The 22,333-nt window shown below is 36.6% G+C and overlaps 1 protein-coding gene across 2 annotated transcripts; it reads right to left on the minus strand.

Annotated features, from left to right (window-relative positions):
- Positions 1–1,545: 1,545 nt before the first annotated feature.
- On the minus strand, positions 1,546–19,220 carry LOC110802751 (uncharacterized). 2 transcript variants are annotated; one of them, XM_022008204.2, is made up of 13 exons: positions 18,998–19,219; positions 18,075–18,159; positions 17,880–17,950; positions 16,360–16,474; positions 16,200–16,279; positions 14,066–14,150; positions 13,901–13,981; positions 8,232–8,326; positions 6,224–6,274; positions 3,738–3,818; positions 2,958–3,030; positions 2,534–2,611; positions 1,546–1,962 (listed from the first exon to the last, which is right to left on the minus strand). In XM_022008204.2, exons 1-13 carry the CDS (start codon positions 19,114–19,116, stop codon positions 1,933–1,935), a joined length of 1,044 nt encoding a protein of 347 aa, XP_021863896.2. In that variant the 5' UTR covers positions 19,117–19,219; the 3' UTR covers positions 1,546–1,932. The 2 variants fall into 2 exon arrangements, with proteins under 2 accessions (XP_021863896.2, XP_021863897.2); XM_022008205.2 differs by lacking the exon at positions 2,958–3,030 and having other exon boundaries at positions 18,998–19,220.
- Positions 19,221–22,333: the final 3,113 nt, after the last annotated feature.

Raw genomic sequence — 22,333 nt, forward strand, 5'->3', positions numbered from 1 at the left:
CCACTTCTCCTTTGCACTTCTGCATGGTATGCACTCTTGACACTAAAGTCCCCATTTTTTGTGTGTTTCCAGCACAACACATCTGGTTGGTCGGCTTCCGCTAGAGTAACTCTCTTAATGATTTTCAGTTCCTCATCTGTCAGGTATTCTTTAAGTCCCTGTTCGTCCCATTCCTGTCCACCATCCACCCGCCATGACGCAACATTGCTATTGCCCAAGTCCCCTTGGGGGGCAGTGGAATGTATACGACCCCTAGGGAGCTCGGCGAGCCATGCATCCTTCCATAGCCGGACAATTTGTCCATTCCCAACAGCCCACCGTAAACCACTATCTAGCAGCTCCCTTGCCGACAAGATGGACCTCCAAGTGTAGCTTCCATTCTGAGGCACCTTAGCGTCCCACAAACTAGCACGAGGGAAATATTTGCTTTTGAGAACCGAGGCTGCAAAGGAGTTTGGGTTGGTAACCAGACGCCAACACTGCTTTGCCAGCAGCGCCATATTGAAGGCACTCAGATCACGCAGTCCTATACCCCCTTCTCCTTGGAGCGGCACATCCGGTCCCAACTGATCAAGGCCAACTTCTTCTCACTCTCCTTTTGCCCCCACCAGAAGTTTCTACAAATCGAAGTAATGTTATTTATGGTACCTTCGGGGGATTTTAAAGCATTGCATAGCATATGTGGGGATTGCTTGTGCAACCGACTTTAGAAGAACCTCTCTACCCGCTCTCGATAAACATCTCTCCTTCCATCCCTTGATCTTTTTCCAGACTCGTTCCTGTAAATCATGGAAAATAGCTTTTAGGTGGGGAGGCCAAGATATCTTGTGTGCTCTACGACGGCCGTGAAGTTTAACTTCTCTTGAAGCATTTTCTGCATATCATTACTAACATTATGGATGAAGGAGACTTCTGACTTTTCCATATTAATTTTCTGTCATTTCAGGCACAGTTTGAATAAAAATAATACTAATACGGTATACTTACCACCTCTAGTTATTATTCCTTACAATTATGTTGGAATTTAGTATCACTAGTGAATTGTTTTCAACATTATCTGCGGTACTATTATGACACTTAGGGGTGGACATGAACTGAACTGTCCATAATTAATTCAAAATCAGCTCGATTAAAGTTATAAACGAACCGAACTCGAGCTCAAAAATATTTCGAATAATTAACGACACAAACTCAAACTTCATAGAGTTCGGCTCCATCGCTTGCCAACCTTATCAATTATTTTCCAAAACACCTAATATTTAGAATCTATTGAATTCCTCATCAGTGAAAGCAAAAAATTATCCAATTCCTTAAATTATCATATTATTACTACCTCCTTAACTTCGTTTCTTTACATTCTTACCCCCTGAATCTTGAAATCAACATTTCTAATTCCAATACTTGGCATGTGGTAATCCAATTCCATACTTGTTATTTCACAGGCAACATAAAGGAAAACTATATTTGACAGAGTTCTTTCAAATCTCATTCTCACTTCAGAAGCATTCCTATTGGAAATTAAATATTAGGGACACATTATTCGGATCATTACCCAACAATTAAAACTTTTCATGCATCTGATGGCAAATGAAACTGTCAGATATTGGACCAGGTCTGCCCTACATTCTCGTTTGATGAAAAATCTATCAAAAGCCTATGTCCGTAGAAACATTAAGTAAGAAACTAACTCATCAATGTGGGAGTAACACATCCTCACAATAAGCTAAAGATTCAGATATTGACTCAAGAATGACATCTATACTGTATGTGGACACTGCTACAGGGGAACTTATAAAGAATCTTCTAAAATTGGAACTCTAGGTACCATTTCATACGTTTCCCAGAACTTATCCTCTATGCTCTTTCAGTTCAAATGCCACTCTCCAAGTATCTGTCTGTTTTCTTCTAATAGTTGCATGTAGTTTGAGCTCGCTATTTTGCTGGCTTACGAAGACCAGGTATCTGCAAGAGAATCAACGATCAAGTTCCTTTTTTTTTTTTAAAGACAAAAAAGATCAATTTAAGAAGAAATCATATTTCCATGAAAAAGATATGCACAGTAGACCCCAATAATGTAGTTGAAGATGCAAAACGCTACAACGTATCAGTTCTAAAACTAAAAAAGAGATTCCAGTGATTGATTTTGTAATCACATTTTTGGTATTACCTTTGTCATAAATTAGTCATTGTCCTATATTTATTAATTCATAAACATAGCCAATCAAACGGCATTTGGTACGACTTCTAAGATACAATCTATCAACACTATACATTCAGAACACAGGAGAAACAGCATGTAATTTCCCCTTTAAAACCTGAAGGACAAATACCTATCCAGTTCACATCCCGAGAATAAATTGTTGGAACATGCATTTCAGGCTAAACAAAAATTAGGTTAAACTTTTTTTTAAAGAAAAAAGAAAGGTTTTCAGGTGGACAATTGTTGGAGGATAGATGAACCTACTTACATGATTGAGCTGCCAAAAAAAGTTTCATAGGGTTTTCAATAGAAGCATATGTTTTAGATACCAACCTCAATGCCATGGGGGCCTATCCGATTTCTAGAGATGAAATTGAGGATGAGTGTAGCGAATTCATCCGGGACATCCTCCTGCAAAAACAATTAAATTTAGAACACTTTCTTTATTACACCCGTTTTCCTGAGCTCTACTCACTTTCCATATTCATCAGTTCTTCTGAATACTACTACTCACTTTACTTAATTCCTTTATGGCAATCTATTATATCATCTCTTACCCACCATATGAGATCTTATTGTTTCAATATATCCCTTACTCTCAATATATCCCTTACTCTCAATCTATCCTCTTAATAGTGAATATACACACGGGGGTGGCCCCTTCTTGAGTTTTTATTGGTTTATGTTGCTGCAACTCAAGAAAACAAAGGGAGTATATAGAAGTCAAATTACATAAACACCATAATATGTATTAAACCTGTATGGCGTGTCCTGTGTGTCTGACAACCACCATCTGAAACTTGCCTTGCATTTGACCAATAGTGAGAGTTCTATAACGTCAGATCAGAAAACAGTTTCAGTATGTTTATCACTTATCAGTACAAGTTTAGGGAGAACCCTAGTCAGCATAAAACTTCAAACAGTTAACCATGAAATGGTTTCAAAATGAATCTCAAGAAGGTTTAATTAAGTATGCAATTCCAAGACCCAGTTAACAAAATAGTACAGTCTACAGATTATTGATTGAAAAGAGTGAACAGAAATGGTTCATAAAATCAAACTTATTCCAAAACATATAATTTATTGAATTTTAGATTATTGTTCGTGATTTACTGGCACTAATAATTATATCTGAATACAACGCTACCTAATATGAAAATTGGAAGACTTGGCCGATGAGCCTGACATACAATTTTATCCTATTGGCGAGGTAAGGAGGTAACATGTACAGCCTCACCCCTGCAACAACAGAGAGACTTGACCCAATTCAATATACAACTGTTGACTACTTCACAGCAACAGAAGCATAGTTTGAGGAACCAATTTAAAGTACTTTGTATTCCATTATAATCCAAAAGTTCACGAAACTCATGATGATATTATCATTACAAAAGAGCACCTTCATTTCTATCTCATGACCCTGAAAACTGAAAATTAAGGTGCAATGAAGTGCATATTGACATGCGTACAATAACCCAAATAAAATATCAGAAGAGTTCTGAAACTGTTCAATATTTGAAGTTCGGCTGATAAAAACCTGTCAAGTCTGTCTGTTCCTGCCAATAACAGGAGCTTTGGAACAGGAGACGATAAAAACTTTTCTGAAAGGCCCTCATACCTGCAGTAGGAAAAGACCAATAAGTTTTCCCTTTACTCGAGAAGTCCAAAACTATAAACACAAATATTATAGTAAAACTTGAACGAGATGAAAGGAACAATTATATTCACTGTGCAGGAGAGAGAAGGTAAAGATGTTGGTGATAAAATAAAATTAGAAAGACAAAGCAAAGAATGTTCTTTCCACACAATCTTGTTGCTTAGGGAAACATTTAGATTGTTATGTACTTGTTCGTCAGTCTCATTTTGCAAGTCATAGCTTCATTTGAATGTGTTAAACTTCCAAGTCGTAAGCAAAGCCCCAAAGAATTTGTTAATTTGATACAATGATACAACAAAAAGCAGTCACGCATTAAATGGTCTACATTGAGATTTTGCATGCTGCAATACAGAAAATCCATTTATTAAATTGCTTATTCTAGTGTTGATTTTCGCAAAATAAACCTAAAACCAACTTGATTAGGAACTATAGGATTTTTGGTATTCCAATGCATTAAAGAACAGTCAAAACTCGACTTGCCACGAAATAGAACTGAGTTGCGCAGAAATGTTCCAAAAGTAGGTAACAGGGAAAAAGACCTATAGAAGGGTGAATATTTGGAAAGTTTAACAACAATAATCCCAACTATTAGTGATCTTCTCAAAATGACCTCAACAATTAGCTTACACCCTTCTCAAAAAACTTTACCCTTACTTGTGAGTTGTGACCTTTAGGATTGGTCAATTATTTATTTTCTTTGGAACTTTTTTAAGGAATCTTCTCTCTCCCACCTCGACACCACCGCAAAACCTCTATGGCTCTATTGCCATGCCACACCTCCGACGCCCAACATAACACACCAACTAGCATCAACCACTCCCTCTCCCAAACAAAACAATAAAATAAGGGCAGCAACAACACTGCCAAAATAAGAAGAATGGACAGATGGTTGAGCCTCAGTGGTGACGAAACTTTGGAGTTGAAGCCACAAATAGGAGCCAGAAAACTAAGGGAGAGAAATTGAGTGCTGAAGGTGGAGTTTGGAGTTTTTCATAATGGACTCTTTTGAGGTGAATATCACGGTGACTCGGTGAGTTGATTCCAATTCAAGTGACGCAATCTTTAACTTCGTCACACACAAAAAAAGGAATTAGTCTACCTATCCTAATCTCCTACAGCCTTTAAGATTACACCAAATTCAGACGAAGATATGGTGATCAATGCCCATAAGCTCAATTATCCAAGCAGCAGCTCAATTTACTCAACCGCCTCAGAATCCGCCCACCAGCTTTCCATCAAGGGTTTTCATCCTTGGAAAAAGGCTGTTCTTATTCATATCCTTTATTCTTTGGATAACAAGATTGAAGATTGTTAACTGGAAAATTCTTTCTTCCTTCTGAAAGGACTTCCATACATTTTGTTTTGGCATGTCAGAGGACATTTATAAGACATTTATAACTCCTCAAGAATCAATTTGTTAAGCAACCATAAAAGAGTTATAAGACATTTATAACTCCTCAAGAATCAATTTGTTTTGCAGAAGACAGCTTCTCGAATATCTCAATGGTTTGTTCCCTTTATATACAAAAAAAACCCCTTTACACTACTCTGTCCCAAAGTAGTTGTCCTCACATGTAAAATTGTGCCTCATGCAGCTGTTCATATCAGTCAAAATTTGACTTCAAACAATTATCTTTCATTTCTGTACTTGCTCACTAATTTCGCTTCTTCAGACAAGTGTGAAAAGTCTACACAAATAGTCACTTAGCGTCTTGGGGACATGGAATGAAAATTTTGGGGCAAAGACGAAAACAATGAATACACAAATCGAGTTCTCCCACCCTTTAGAGACAACTATACTATCATTGGAGGTTAATGAATTAAAACATCACAGAATAAGCAATGTACATATGCTATGAATTAACATAGATTACAGAGAGATTCTGGAATCTGGGCAGAAGAGAGAGATTAAAGAAAGAAGAAGGATGATTAAGGAAGAACAAGTAAAGATATGATTGTATTGATGATTATCTTGGTGGAAATCACCGACTACAAGCTAGCCAATATTTCAAGAGGAATGGCACCCCTCCAAATTACTACTAACTGCCTACTTTCCACAATTCTCAACATGTCTCTCCATCCCTCTAATATGTTCTATATATAGAGCTTTTCCCTCTAACAAATAGCTAACGTGTTATACAAGCCACTAATAACTGAATCATAATGCAACTCCCTAAATGCCCCTCTCCATAATCTCATTTCATTGCAAAATAATAGCATACATGGAAACTAGCACACTTTTTCACAGAAAGAAGACACCAAAAATCATATGAACTTTGAAATAATTCATATTGTCTTATTCTCTAAATTGACAAGCCTACTATCATCCTTAAACACATTTGAAAACCAAACATTAAACTGCATACCAGCCTCTCCAATACTGTTCTGTTTCTTCCAGACAAGACCGGTGAACATAACTGCACACAAGTTCAAGTGTCAGACCAGCAAAGTAGGATGCTCAAAGTAAAAGTACGAAATAATCAGTCTATAAAAGCTATAAGAATAACAAAACATGTATCATCTACAGACTACACTCTCTTTGCTCCTCTATCCTCGCCATATCATATATTTTCTGGATTTAAAGCTCTCCTCTAAATCATGGTAATTCAAAATCCAGTGTCATTCAGATAAAGGGAAAGGTCTTCCAGTGTCATTCAGATAAAGGACAAGGCCTTCAATCCTAAATTTGTCAAGTTCAACAGAGAACTTCCAAATGAGAACTTTGAGAAAACACAATTATCTTTACACATCACAGCATGTAATGGTTATTTTACGTAGAGAATTTCAGAAAGAAAGAGGGATAACAAATTGGAAAAGATGGAGACAAAAAATAGAAGTTGGCAATTTAAATATAAATAAAGATAGACACCATTAATACTTTTTACTATTTGATGTATCTTTGTTCTGCTCCTCATTTCTTGTCATCATATCTTTTCCTTTGTCCTAAAACACCCTAATATCACTTCTTCATAGCCACCAACATACCTATAAGTCGTTTCCTAGAAACACACTAATATCACTTCTCCCTAGAAACATGCTAATATCTGCAACAAGAATACTACTACTACTCTATAAGTCGTTTCACCCCGAAGATTGGAAGTCCTTAACCCTTTTTATTCTTGTCAATTATTAGATCTTAGATTTTCTATTATAAACCCTACCACATTAAAGTTGGAATATTTGGTGTGGAAGATCTCAATGTTAATTCTGTTTGTATAAAGAGGTAAGTGAGTAAGTCTATTTCACCAATTGGAAAATGTCGGGTCCTTTTTCTTTCACAGTATCCCACCCATATATTAAGTAGATTTATTAAGCAGCTTCAGGAACCGAATCACCACTTTTCTTGTGTCAGTTATGTGGAATTTTCTTTGTATGTAAAAACACTTTCATTGTGACAAATTCACCTACCAAGAAACAGAAACACCTAACAGATTTTCACAAGTTTATGTTGGCTTTATGCATTCACCCCTCTCCCCTTCTCTTTTTGCAAGGAAAAACATTTTTAAACTGCTCAAGTTAAACTACATCAAGAGGACAAGGTGTCCTCACAAATTAACAGAGCTACAAGTTAGCCCAATGCGTTGTGTATTTTTTTTTTTTGGGTGCGAATAGGCCATAAGAGCATTACAAATTACAAATGGGGGGGGGGGGGGGGGGGGAATCTTACATGTGACCTATTGTACAGATAAAGAAGCTAACACAATTAGTTTATCCAACCATAGATCACGCGGAACAGCAACATCGTTAAATATACGGCCATTCCGCTCCAGCCAGACACACCACGAAATAGCCATCGCCACATTTTTCTAGAGAAACTTCTTCTCTTTCCTCCCAAGTCCCAACAAATCCTGCAGAGACAATTCGTAACCACTCCAATAGATTCACGGCCTGACCCAAGCCCCTTCATCAGCTGCAAAATTCTTCCTCCAAAGGTAAAAAGCCATATCACAGTGAAGGAAAACATGTGAACAGGATTCGCTATTAGCCCGACAAAGCAAGCAAATGTCAGGTGAGATAGCCATCATCGGTCACTGCTTTTGGAGCATTCAACCCATTTCTTATAACAGCATATATGCTGCATATCATTACCATATCCTCTCCAAATACTAGGACTATACACAAATATTTCAGCTATTCTGTACTAGTAAGTAGTAACTCCTCCAGCAACCATATCACAGTAAGACAATACAACATATGGTCACATACATACGTCATATGTCATACAGCATCTTCCCATTCATAATATTCCTATATCTGTTTCTTCCTGATTCAAGGATATGGAATCGTGTTTTCTACTGAAGGAGAAGGGAGCAAGGGGGAGAAACCTATAAACTCATAAATTTGCAAATAGTTAATGTTCTCTGTCATACTTACCATTTCTTTGGCTCGTCGTACATCAATGTGGCAGGCATTGACACACGAGCAGAATCAATATTTCTCAAAGAGCCACTTTTGACGCTCCATTCAATCTGTATAACACAAAGATGAAAACTTAAACTCGGGAGTAGACATATATGTAAACAAAATACAATCCTAAGGTGTCTCTCAAATATATATCAAGAATCAAAATAGGAAATACAGAGAAGTAAAGTACATGGCTCTCACTGTAACTGTCTCTCACTCTTCTATATAATTTAGTTCATGGCATAAATTTTTGCACCAAGGTTCACCCCACTCATGAACAAAAAGGAAATTACTCATCCCTCTGTTTTTAACATTTTCTCTCTCTTACATCAATTTTTTTTGTTAATATGGGTGTCTACTTAAAGCTCTCAAAAACTTATGGCCATTGGTATAATTTATTATTTTTCAAATTATCAATTTTGGAGAAAATAACTTTTTAAAATATAATAATGTAGCAAAAATGGACGCCATTGCACATGAATCAAGTCATGAACTAGTTCTCGGAATGAATAGTTCATGAACAAAGAGAAGCATATAAAAAGGTTGCCGTGACCGACTAAGAAAATTAATAAAACAAAGAAAAAGGAAATAAAATCCTTAGCTGAGCGACATAAATGTCTCTCATCAATCCCCTTCATGAACCACTCTTAACTCATGAAATGAATTGTTCATGAACTATTCATTCCTTTTTCATTGTTTTATTAATTTTCTTTCTCGTCTTCTCTAGATTTTAGCCTTTCATCTTTGTTTCTTTTATCACTCGTTAGAATACTTTAGTCGTTTTTGTATGTTTTTGCAACCTTTTTATATGCTTCTCTTTGCTTATGATATGCGTAGGTGGTTTCGGAGCTAAGCATCAAAGGTTAGCAGGATTTTTAGTAAGAGTCGTGCACACGCCCAGGTATCATGTGTGGCACGCACAAAGAAGAAAACCTATGCGCGCTCACGAAAAGGGGTAAAACAAGGCAGTAGCTCCGGATTTTGGGTGCGCACGCACATTTCTTGTGCGCCCCTTCAAGTGCGCGCATGCACACCTCACACCCGTGCGCGCGCACAATACGATTTGTGTGCGCCCCCACAAGCTATTACATGCGCGCACAGCTGCTCAGGAACCACTTATTTTGTAATTAATTTCTATTTTGAGGTAAGCTTATAAGTAATTAGATTTTTTCTTTGTTAAGACAGTCCATTATTATTAAACATTTTGTGATCTTAGAGAGAGAAAGAGGAGAAACCTCATGTATTGCTCATTTATGCTTGGAATTCTCCCTAATCTTGGATTTTGAAGCTTCATTGTAAAATTTCTCAACTCTTAATCTCATTTATTGTCATTAATTTCTAGTTTTTTTTTGTTCTCTTCGTTTCCTTATTAATCAGAAACCCTAAAAATAGGCACTTTTATTTTCCATCTTCTATTTTGCTTGTTATTTTGATTTTCCTTAATATCTTATGATAGAATCTATTGGTTATCTAGCTAATCTCTTACGGTTTAGTGGTATTGATTACATCATTGGTGATAACTTTGTCTGTAGGTTTGATTGCTACGAATCTATGATGAAGCTAGTCTAAACTATTAAGTTAGATATTTTTCTTTTTATTTCTTGGGAATGAACTCTCCTATTGAATACCTTGTGTTGAAATTTATTGTCAACACATGAGTAGGTTCCATCTAGGGGTTGGGGGATTTTTCTCGTTGCTTGTTTGGTTAGACGTAACCTCGCTTGGTCAATGGAATGCAATGCATTGACTTGTCAAGGGATTGTGAGTTTTTGTGTTGCTTGATTTCGGTTATTTTTGTTGCTTGATTTCGGTTTTTTGTGTTGCTTGATTTCAGTTTGAGCTTCTTTTATTGCCTCTTCAATCTTGAGTCATTGCACAAGCATGACTCGTCTTTGTTGAAAAATAATCAGAGTCGGGAGCAATGCATTGACTTGGCAAGGGATTGTGAGTTTTTGTGTTGCTTGAATGCTTGATTTCGATTTTTTATGTTGCTTGATTTCGGTTTGAGCTTCTTTTGTTGCCTCTTCAATCTTGAGTCAATGCAGAAGCATGATTCGTCTTTGTTGAAAAATACTCGGAGTCGGGAGACTTTGGCAGTGACCTTAAAAACTGTTTTTCCCTTTCAATTTGTCTTTGCAATCCTAATTTGTCTCGTAATCCCTTTTTGCCGCCTAATGCATGCATCCCTTGGTGAATACCAATCCCCTAGTGTCATTAATCTGTATTTCCCCTTTGAAATCGATTAGTTCTTTTTTTGTGTCTTTTCCAAAACAAAACCCTTTTCTCCGAACTAGCTAATGTTAAACGATAATCGTTACAAAACCCATAACTCTTAGTGGATTCGACCTATACTAGCCACTACTCTTATTGGTTGGTTTAGATTATTGATAAGAGAATAGTTCAACGACGAGGATATATTTATTTCATTTGGGATCCATGAACCAATATTTATTTATTTTCTGTAGAAGTTCACTTCATGAACTATGTTTAGTTCATGGTTAGGCTGCTTGTGCATGCTCATAAGTGGAGTTGGGTTCACTTCAAATCGGTAAGCGTTTGGAATCACATAAACTCATACACTTGTTTGGTTCATTATATTTTCTAATATCATAAAGGTGAAGCCACTCTCTAAACCCCAAGGGAAACGGATGTTCAAACCGGGGAGGAATTCGGTTTGGAAGAAACGCCATCCTTGGAATCAACAAATTAAAAAAAACGAGCATCATAGTCTCACGTCTACCGCCACCCCATATTCCCTACTGCCTATCTCTGTCACCCACCATAACCAACACCATGACACCACCACAACATCCACCACCTTCCCTACCAACGTAAACCAGATCAAATCACTAGTGTTACAACCAATATTAAATTGCCACAATTTTCATACCATTTTCGTCCAAACGTCAATGATTTGAAGATTTTGAACCAATAGTTTCTTTCTTTTAGCCATTGAAGTTCCAGGTCCGGAACTTTAATGGACAAAAACAGGAATTTTATGTTCAGCTTCGAGTATTTCTAGCAATTGTATCGCAGAAGACGTCAGTAATCGGGTAGCCGAGGACAGTAGAAGCGACAGAATATGGTAGCTAGCATAGAAAAAAAACGCGGATGCGGTCGCGTTCGCGATAACGGTCACGTTGTCGCGGAAACCGCTTGTAACGGAAGAATAGAACGGATCGCGGCTAACGCGGTGTGAATTTTTTGAAAAAAACCACGTTAGCATGTCTAAGCCTTATTATTACATTTTTAGTCTAAAAAGTATTATATCAAGACAATATAACCAAATCTATCCTAATATGAGTGACTATTATATTCTGTGAACAAATAAGCGCTAGAAATCATGTTTCATAAACTACATAACTAATTACAAAAATAGTTTTGGTCAATTTATGTAAAAGAACGGTGTAACGGAGAAAAAAACGTCTAATGCGGCGAGTCACCGTTACGTAACGGACGACGCGGGGAGAAAGACGTGATTTTTGTCAAACCGTAACGTAACGGATTTTCGCGTAACGGCAAATCCAAAATAGGTTACAGAACGGCCGTTACGTAACGGAACGGCCGAGTTTTAATTCCATGGTAGCTAGTGGTAGAGGAGGGTAAACTAATTTGTGGGAAAGGTCGAGCCGCCATTCTTGTGGATGTAAAGAAGAGGAGAAAAAGAGGAAGTCACATGTGAGGAAAAAATAAGAGCGGAGGAAGAGAGAAAAATTATAAAAAAAAAAAATGCTAACTGAAGGGTTTGAGTTCTAATTTCAAGTTATAGGTTTGTAGCAGGTATCATATACAACCCTATACGGCTATACCTGATTCCCAAAGTTGAACCAAAGGCTTTCTTAATGGCATGGGCTTCTTAGTACAAAATGAATGGTATAATTTTGAATACCTTCACTGAGAGAGTGAGAGTTTCTACTGATGGCTTTACTAGCAGCTTAAAATCAGTATTCCAAGATGTTCTATGATCATAGACACATTCTGTTTCTTTTAAAAAAAATCATTTAGCAGCACAAGTATCCTACTTTATGGGCCTTCCCTCCTATGGGTCAAGCTCTTCCATAAAAAAGAAATTTATCTCCAGCACTGATATAATCTACTGTAGTTCAGCTAATCATATATGTTTCGCATACACATACTCGAAACACCCTGACAAGGATATAAGATATTATGAAACACTTCAATTTTCATCTTTGTTACTCAAGCTTCCATAAATTTGGGACTAGGAATATAGTGCCTGAATGGTTCCTAGTTATCCAGGTATTCTACAAATTTTGAAGAATCACACCCATGATATGAAAAGGTAAGTGAAGGATCCGAGTAAAATAGACCTCACAACATATTTGTAGAGAAAGAATGTAAAAAGAGAAGGAAATAGAAGAGAAAATTATGTGATCTGTACTCAAACTGCAGATCATAATTTTAACAAGAACTAGTAAACAAGTCAACACGAAATGAGAGCGCATTAAAAAATCTTTTGAAATCAGGAATTTATTTCATGAACGAGTCAAAAAACCTGCGTCAAAATATTAGGCCAGTGTCCATGTCCAAAGTCCACGTAATTTTGAGAATCAACGTGTTTATCACTTGGATATGTACCCATATCCAACACTAATACGGTAGTACCTGTGTCCGTGAAATATGAGTATAATGAATTAATGATACACAGTTTTTTCTTGTAAGTTTTTCAATAACTAACGGCTTTCATGAGCTTTTCTGCTATGCACTAGATAATCTGGTGTTCAAAGTGAGGATTGCTTTACTATGATTCATGGGTCAAAGAGTAGATCTTTGGTTTATCAAGAATAATCAGGTTCATCATTTTGTATCAGATTTGCAAATGCAATAATAATAATCCGTAAGAATAATCAGTAAACTTCTTATTACCTTCAGAACATAGATAATTGTCTGGACAAAAGAAAACAACCAAGGTGAAGCTTTTTCTTCAACCGTAGATAACTTTTAACTCAATCAGCTCATAACCCTCTTTAATCATTGAGGCTTCGTTCATTGTCATTTCGTTCCTAGTTCTCTGCTTTTTAGAAACTAACAAAAAAAACACGGAAACCACAAAAATGTAGTTTTTAGTTTTCAAAATCAACAAGACTATTGTGGGTATGACTAATCCTAAGTTCATGATTCCTCCTAAATCACATTACTTTCAAATTTATAAAACCAAAAATTGGAAACTGACATAGAATACCGAATGGGCCCTTTATGGCCCGTTTGGTAGCCGTATAAATGGTGGGAGTGAGAATAAATCTAAGTGTTATTTGACAAAAAATAGCATCCTAATGTCCATGGTAATGAAACACCAATCTTGGTGTTTTTCTTCATAAATTAGCATATTCTCCCTATAAGTAAACCTACCATATATCTCTTTTGACTTTTTCTATTCCTCTCCACCCTATATCTATACCACATGTTGATCTGCTTTTCATTCAGTGCAATGGACAGTAATATTGCTAACAGAAAAAGGATTGAACAAGCAAAAGGAAGGTTCATTTCACATTCACCAATAATATTGTTATCTGATTAGATTAGCTTAAAGAATATCAATGTGTCAGGAAAGTTATTCAAGACAGGATGGCAGCATTCTAAGTAAGGATCGTATGATCCTCTGACTAGGGGCATTTACTTACAGCTTTTTCCACGTTTGCAAAATGCTTCGCCCTGCTTGATAGAATTTTTTGCATGTGGACCAATGAAGCCAAGGCTGTTCCCTGAAACAAACATGATTTTTAATTTTGATAAAGTTATATATTCAGGAAAAGTACGGAAAGAAGGATACATCATAAATATCAAACCTCAACGACATCCACAACCACAAGTCCGGCCAAGCTGGGTAATGTTCTCTTTGCAGCAACATGCACAGCGACAGAACCTCCCATGCTGTCATTAAGTCAATAATCATATAATGATCAATGATGTAAAACAAACAAGTGCGCATGTACCAGAATGGTAAATTTGGACAAATCTAAAAGCTTGTAGCAAGCATTTCTAGCCTCGTCAAAAAATTTCCTGCCAAAAGCTTTAATAATATCTTTGATAAACTCTCTGAATATTGATATCCTTTCTTAAAAAAAGTATAAAACTTCTAGTTTATTATATGCGCATATCACATATTCACCTAACAAGCATGGCTTGGTTTAGTGGTAAGGTTTGCATCTAATAGCCTTGAGGTCATGGGATCAAACCCACTAGGGGGAACTTTGGGTTGGGGATCCCTGACCCTTTCGGCCTTTCCACCCCTTTCCTCCAAAAGGGCCTTGCCCACTAACCAGGGCTTCTAGTTACCTACCAAAACATATTTGCATATTCACCTAGTTGATATATTAAAAACTTTAACGATACTTTTTTTGTAATAAAAAACATTATATCAATGTCGCACAAAAGTTAGAAGTCCATCAAGAGGACAAGGTGTTCCCAAAAAGAGGACTAAAATTCAAACTACAAGTTAACGTATTTGTTGTACGTCTTCATGTTTTGACAAATAATTCGGCTCCAAGGGACTTTGCATGAACACCTAACAACAACGTGTACATGGATCTGATTGAGAAAACCCCGTTTTTGCACATTGCATCCCAGCCCCCGACATCACAAACCACAGTATTTATTTAGGGCCCAAGAAAGCTTCTATCCTTCTCCCTTTCATATAATAACTATGCACCCAACGCAACCAAAATCTATCCTTTGTATGAGATAAAGCCCATAAAAGCTTAGCCACTGCTGCCTTAAATACAAGATCTTTAACATTCCATCCTCCTGCAGAACTTGGTAAACAGATATTTTTCTATGAGACCAAAGCCTTTTAGGAAGGGTCGGTGCCACAAGTTCAAAAAAAAAATTCCTACAGAAGCTTTGAATTAACCCCAGAGCCTTCTTTGGGAGAACAAAAAATTTTGGCACCAAAAGGATTCTAAACTCAACAACCACCTTCACCAACTTGCAGCCTTCCAGCATAAGGCAAGTGTTTAGCACTCCAACACTTAGCTCAGGAAAGAACTTTGTTAATAACCCCTACTTACGTAGTTATCCTGACTTATGGGACTCATGGCTGCTTTACACTACTTGATGAATGATTAATGCTTTCAGCCAACCACTTGAAATAAAGGAACGGGAATGCTTAGTGTAATCTTGCACAACAATTCTCCCTAAATGCACATAAACCGATACTCTGTATGTTTCAGAACCATTGAATGCTGCCCTGGTTGTATTAGATACTATATAAAAATACATATAAGTACTATGTGGTTTGTATGTAACTGGGACCGACCATAATCCATAGCCGCTAATGACCTCCTCCGGATAAAGGGTGCAGCAGAGTCATTAATTTGGCCACCTAACCTATTGGGAGATCTTTAGAAAACGCATGTTCGGGGATATTAAAGTATAACACAACTTATAAAGGGGCACATTAGACTGTTATCTCTTCTTTACAATTAACATACTACCTCTCATTCTCTCACTTTGCTCATGAAAAATCCCTCCCTTAACAGAAAATTTGTTGTTTTTCCTTTATTCTCCCCCCACCCTACTGGAAATAAAATTTCTAGCATGAGTAAAAATTCAATGTGAAAAAAATTGCAATTCGAATCTACACCCTACGCCCTAAAAGATTGCCCCATCAAACTTTTCGCGGTATCCGAGACACGACTTTAAACGACTATATCTTGAGTTATGTATTGGTGAGAGGAAATTAACAAGATCCCACATTACTACTTTTCTTGTACCATAATGAGAATTCCTGGTTAGTTTTTCAACTTTGACCCAAAAGGTCGAAAATGTGCAACAGGGGAATCTTTAAGGGGCGGAGGGATTAGCTTTTAAAACACGGTTTTATATGAATTTTCCAGCAGAACAAAATTGTAGAATATTAAAAATTCTTATTTTCACATATAAAGCTTGATAAGAAGTAAAAGTTGCAATCAGGGGACAAACCTGTGGCCAATAAGTATGATTGCTGGAGGTGAATCCCCATACATGGTGCTCAAAACAGCCAACACATCCGTGCATAGAGTCTACAGATGATAAAATGCAACTTATTGAAAGGTAGTTGTGTTATCAAAGTAAAACATCTCAAACGTGGCAAGTTTATTACATCAATTGACAAGTCCAAATCATTATCTGAAATTGATTTTCCATGTCCTCTCAAATCCATGGCCACAACCTGCGATTTGTCCTTAATCTTACTTGCTGACAATGCAAATGAAAGCCTGACAAATGAATATCATAAATCAGATAGGCCAAGCTAAAGGAAAGAATAATTTATAGAATGCGACTTGAAAAAATCACAAGTGTACATCATGGCATGTCGAGGAAGGGCATATGATAAGGGAAATAAAAGGCTACTTCCAATTGCATTTTCTCCCTCTCTCCACATGCTTAATTTTCATATCTAACAAACAGTAAGAAGAATAAAAGAATTTCACCCATTATATGAATAGCAAAAGGTGTATCCCACCAAGAAAGTTACTTAGAAATCAATAATTTGCTTCTATGAGCTCTCAAATAAATGAGGAAACAAATATCACTGAAAAAGAGAGCTTCTTACCTACATTCCTAAATGATAGGCCGCATTTGATTTGTTTTGAAGTTAAGAAATTTAATCAAAGTACGATAACATCCTTTGCTATTCAAATTTTTACATCTCCAATAACAATGTAGTCTTTCTTCGAAATTCTTAACTATGGGTCAATTAAGGATGCTATGAGAAACTTCAAAGTTTAAATAACAAAATTTAGAAAGTGGGTTCATATATTGGACAGACTAAAGTATAAATGTGCCCTGTTAGCTAGGGAGAAAGAAGCATTAAACTCCAAAGATTTGAAACTGCAAGTCTGTAAGAAAATAAGAAAGATAACATGAAAAAATAGCTAATCTATTGAAACCCTACAGAATCCTCACTGTGGCACATTAGTTCTTATACTCTGGTAGCTGAATATAATAATTGAAGTTTATGTAAATAAAGCCTATATAACACGATGCGGCTGTTTTCTCTTTTAGTGGACTCAGCCTGAGTTAATACCGGGTGTTTCAATCCAAAATAACATCAAATGGACGTTGTCCGACTATTATCTTTTAAATAAAATAAAAAGCAGGACCCTCGGTTGGTCTGTCCCTCATGCACAAACGAAAATTATTTGTCCGCTTTCAGTACATAACAAGTATTTAAACTTAAAAGGGTTTCCTATACTACAATCAATATTTAGTGGTTACCCAAGAAATTAATTCGTAGGAACTAGAAATCCCTGATGTTTTTCAGTTGACAAAACACCAGAAGTGCAATTTCTTACCTTGTGTCTCCCAGATAAGTGGAAGCACCCCCGCCCCCAACGTTTCTGCATTGAACGAACAATTTTTGGCACTTCCCAGTCCCCACAAAATGAAAATCCGTGAGAATCATAACTTCATGGGAAATGAATCAAATAATACCTTCTATGTCTAACCAAACGACCACCTATTTGGAATAGAGTAACCTAGTTCATAAACAGCTAGCTCATGGATGTAGATAAACGGATCTAAAAACTAACAACATAGAACAGAAGCATCACATGGCAAAAATCAATAATGTCGAGATAAGCATCTTTGTAAGATTGCAATAAAAGAAATTCTAGATACCCAGAATATCCGCCTCCATGCAAACAAAATACAACCGGCCCTTCTGAACCAGCCTTATATACATGAAAGACCTGTTATAAAACAAACAAAATACCTATAAGAAAGTAATATCTAAAACAACGACGACTGGCAGGAAAAGGGAAAATATTTTCGTCCACTATATTTCCATAAAGGAGTAAAAAACATGTATCCTACATTTTCAGTGTCCGGTATGCAAATATCATCCTCCTGATCGAAATAGTCTGTCCAATCTAACGGTGAGTATTTTTGTGAAGAGCTCCTGCGTTCACAAACACAGTAGGTTTATACTTATTAGAGAAAAAGAAACAGGTTGTAGAGGAAGAACCACATACACACACACAAACACATAGAGATTAGTGAAATTTAGTTTACGCAGCTGAAGAATCAGTAATAAATTTCAGTTTATCCAAAATTCTACAAAGCAATTGTTAGATTTAATTGTTATGTAGACACAATTAAAAGCCCAACTAAATCTCTTCAATCCAAACACAACTACAATAGGTTGACTGACGAATCTGTATCGAGCAATTAAATAATACTGCAAGTGAAAAGTAAAAACCGCATACAATACCACACAAACCAAACCAGTATGCCACTAAGGTACTACCCCCGAATACCTCTAATTGCACAAAATACCTTCCCCTACAAGGCTACAATAACTTCTGCAATCTATTCGAACTCAATATCATCAACACACCCTATTTTTCGCCTAAAGCAATGAATCTCCGGAAAATTACTAACCTAAAACTCTTAACTAAATCAATCACACCATCACAAACATGTCCAGAAAAGCTTTAAAAAGTGCACGCGCTTCAATAATCGACAAAAAAAAGGCATAAAAATTACTACTAAAAACTCCGAATTTATAATTGATTGCACCAATGATACAACTTTTTTCGTAATTGCTCAATCTTTCCACCCAAAAAATCAAAAAGAAAAAAACGGATTTTATACAAAGAGTGCAAGTATAAACACACAAGAATCGACAAAAAATTGAAATAAAAACATCATGTTAAACCATCGAAAATGCTTAATTTAATAATTAGAGCATGAGATGACGAGCATTAGACATTAAAATAAGGAAGGGAGAGAAGTACTGGGAAGGAGGGCGGGGCGAAATGTTAGAGAAAGCGGAAGTAGAAGAAGGTGAAGAAGATTGTTGGGGTTGTTCTTCCGATTCCTCCGACAGTGTAGTGAGATTACCGGAGTTGTCCATTTTGGTTGTTTGTGAAATCGTAATTATGATCACTGATCACTCGCTTCGACCACGGTTCGATCAAATCCGAATCTTTATGTTACCAACTTTTTTTTTTTTTTTTCAAGAATTACGTGAAAGAAAAGCCACCCACGATAAATTGCCTATGGTGAGCAGGGGTGGACCTATGTACCCCTAGAGGGGTCCAAAGGGACCCTATTATTTTTGGGAAAAAACTGTAAAATTGGTACTGGGGGAATTAATTACAGTTGAAATAGTTAAGTTATGTATAATTAACTTACATTTATGACAATGAAATGTATTTGAAGCATAATGGTTGCTTGAATACTATTTTACCCACATGACCAGGGTTTGAATCCCATTAAGTGAAGAAAATTATGGATTTATTTTTTTGTCTTTTCCCCTTTGTTGATCATCTAAATTCTTTATGTTTTTTTTTTTTTTCCTAGAATGGTTCATGATTTTGCTTTTACAAAAACACAAGAAAATAGTAATGTTATTTTTTCTTCAAAGATATTTTGTATTTTTCTTAAGATATACTTCTACTGGTAATTATTGTAATAAAGTAAATCTCATTTTAAGTATGAAAAACTCGTTTTTTTCATTTTAAATTGAAATCGCGCCAAGTTATTGTTTGCAATTTGGACTAGGTGTTGAGTTTTATTACTATGAAAATCCAAAATTAAAGTTCATAAATCCTCCACATATTTTATTATGGCGTTTTTAATATTTCGAGTACTTACCTCTCACCTTTAACTCTCTATAAAGAGCAATTATGAAAAATTAGAAAGCAAATCATAAATATTTTTTTGGACCCCCATTTATAAATTTCTGGGTCCGCCCCTGATGGTGAGTAGTGTCAGACACAATACTAATAGAACTAGACTAGACTCAACCCAAGAAAACACATTACTACAAGATATTAACTTCTTCCTAGGTCGAATTGAAACCTCCAACATAGGTGCAGCAACCCTTCTCTTCACTCTCGCTCGGTACCTGTAACCAACAACAAGGTGATAGCATCTCTTAAGAATACCCGGATTAGTAAATTACAGTCGTTTTAGGTAGATTTCTCTTTGAACCTATCACGAAGTTAGTAAACTACAGTCGTTTTAGGTAGATTTCTCTTTGAACCTATCACGAAGTTAGTAAACTACTTTTGCGCGTTTCAACTTTTCTCAAATCAAGACTCGTTTTCGCAATTTGTAATTTTTAGTGCCCCACAAAATACCCGGATTTTCATGAATGCTCTAGTGGTCCAAGCCTTAAGGACTCTCATAGGGGATTGGGCGTAACCCCCACATTCACATAGGTAAGTTCATCAAGTTTGTACTGTCACAAACCACCTTCACAAGGCTATGAACTTATTAAGAGCCTTAGCTCAACCTTACGCATATGACAGTTAGAAAAATACTACATCACTTTTATTATTAGGAATGGTAGTAGTAACAAACATGAGCTCTTTTGTGATTTCGTTTGACCCATTGAACTTAGATATTCCTAAGATGGGTGTCCACCACAATTTACTCCACAATAGGCTTTAAACCCATTCCTTGTGCTGACTCAAGCACCATTTTTCTACAAAGGCCTTTGGTGAGAGGATCTGCAATATTCCTCTCGGACTTTACATACTCGAGTGATATTACATTTTTTCTGATCAGATCTCTAACTATAGCATGCCTTAAGCGAATATGCCTTCTCTTTCCATTATAGGCTTGATTTTTCGCTACCCCAATTGCAGCTTGTGAGTCACAATGCATTGAAACTGATGGAGCTGGTTTCCCCCACAATGGAATATCAGCAAGCAAACTCCTTATCCATTCAGCTTCCTGTCCTGCCAATTCTAAAGCAATAAACTCATATTCCATAGTAGATTTGGCAATGCAAGTTTGTTTAGATGATTTCCATGATATAGCTCCTCCAGCAAGAGTAAAAACATAGCCACTAGTAGATTAAATTTCATCACTATCCGACACCCAATTGGCATCACAATATCCCTCAAGAACACAAGGTGCTCTATGATAATGTAAACCCCAATTGATAGTGCCTTTCAAATACTTCAATAATCTAATCAATGCATTCCAGTGATCTTAATTAGGATTATGAGTATATCTACTCAATCTACTAACCGCATATGCTATATCAGGTCTAGTATAGTTCATCAAAAACATCAAACTTCCAATAATCTTGGCATATTGTTCCTGTGATACAGAATTGCCTTTGTTCTTTTTCAAATGAATACTAGAATCATACGGGGTTTGCACTGGAGTGCAGTCAAATTGACCAAGTTTTGACCACGGTTCGATCAAATCCAAATCTTTATGTTACCAACTATTTTTTTTTCAAGAATTACGTGAAAGAAAAGCCACCCACGATAAATTGCCTATGGTGAGTAGTGTCAGACACAATAGTTCTAGAACTAGACTAGACTCAACCCAAGAAAACACATTACTACAAGATATTAACTTCTTCCTAGGTCGACTTGAAACCTCCAACATAGGTGCAGCAACCCTCCTCTTCACTCTCGCTCGGTACCTGTAACCAACAACAAGGTGATAGCATCTCTTAAGACACGTTTCCTTGCTGTCATTCCCCTCCTTGAAGTAGAGATAATCTTCTTATTAAACCCTAACATCTTCTCTTTTTTCACGGCTTCTATAACATGCATTCGACCTTGTCGGGAGATCTAGATGTCACATTTCGAGTTGCTCGACAAGACATTACAAAGATTATTGTCTTTTAGGTTGTTCAAAAAATAATTGTCAGCTACCTCTTCTACATAAACTTCATTCTCGCCCATTAATGAGTTCTCGTGTCCTTGTCGTCTTGAGCTCTCAACATTGTCTATAACATCATCTTGAACACACTTTTCCATACTAGAAATGGGGGACTCATCCAAACCTTCTTCACGAACTTGTCTCTTCTTAGGTGGCAGATTCCTTAATTTGGACATTATACGAATGACCATATGGGAACCCATCTAGAGTTAACATAATGCATGGATAAACTTTCCTTCCGCAAGATCATATCTTTCCGAATTAGAGGAGCATACATCATCCTCCATTACCCCCATCAACTACCCTTTCAACACTATTACTCAACGTACTAACATCCCCTATACAAGAATGGCCCTCCAAGCCCATTTTGATGCTTGTAAAAGCTAGAAGAACTCTCATTAGTGGAACACTTACTATCCTCGATATCCTCATCTCTAGCC

Source organism: Spinacia oleracea, chromosome 4, assembly GCF_020520425.1.
Source record: "Spinacia oleracea cultivar Varoflay chromosome 4, BTI_SOV_V1, whole genome shotgun sequence".
Lineage (NCBI taxonomy): Eukaryota > Viridiplantae > Streptophyta > Magnoliopsida > Caryophyllales > Amaranthaceae > Spinacia > Spinacia oleracea.

What these genes read in the sequence shown, in the direction of transcription:
- LOC110802751 (XM_022008204.2), bottom strand. Translation starts at nt 19,116, where the DNA reads ATGGACAACTCCGGTAATCTCACTACACTGTCGGAGGAATCGGAAGAA. An exon ending in GGAACAGACAGACTTGACAG is followed by an intron (nt 3,031 to 3,737) that starts GTTTTTATCAGC and finishes CTGACGTTATAG; the next exon opens with AACTCTCACTATTGGTCAAA. An exon ending in ACACAGGACACGCCATACAG is followed by an intron (nt 2,612 to 2,957) that starts GTTTAATACATA and finishes TTGTTTTTGCAG; the next exon opens with GAGGATGTCCCGGATGAATT.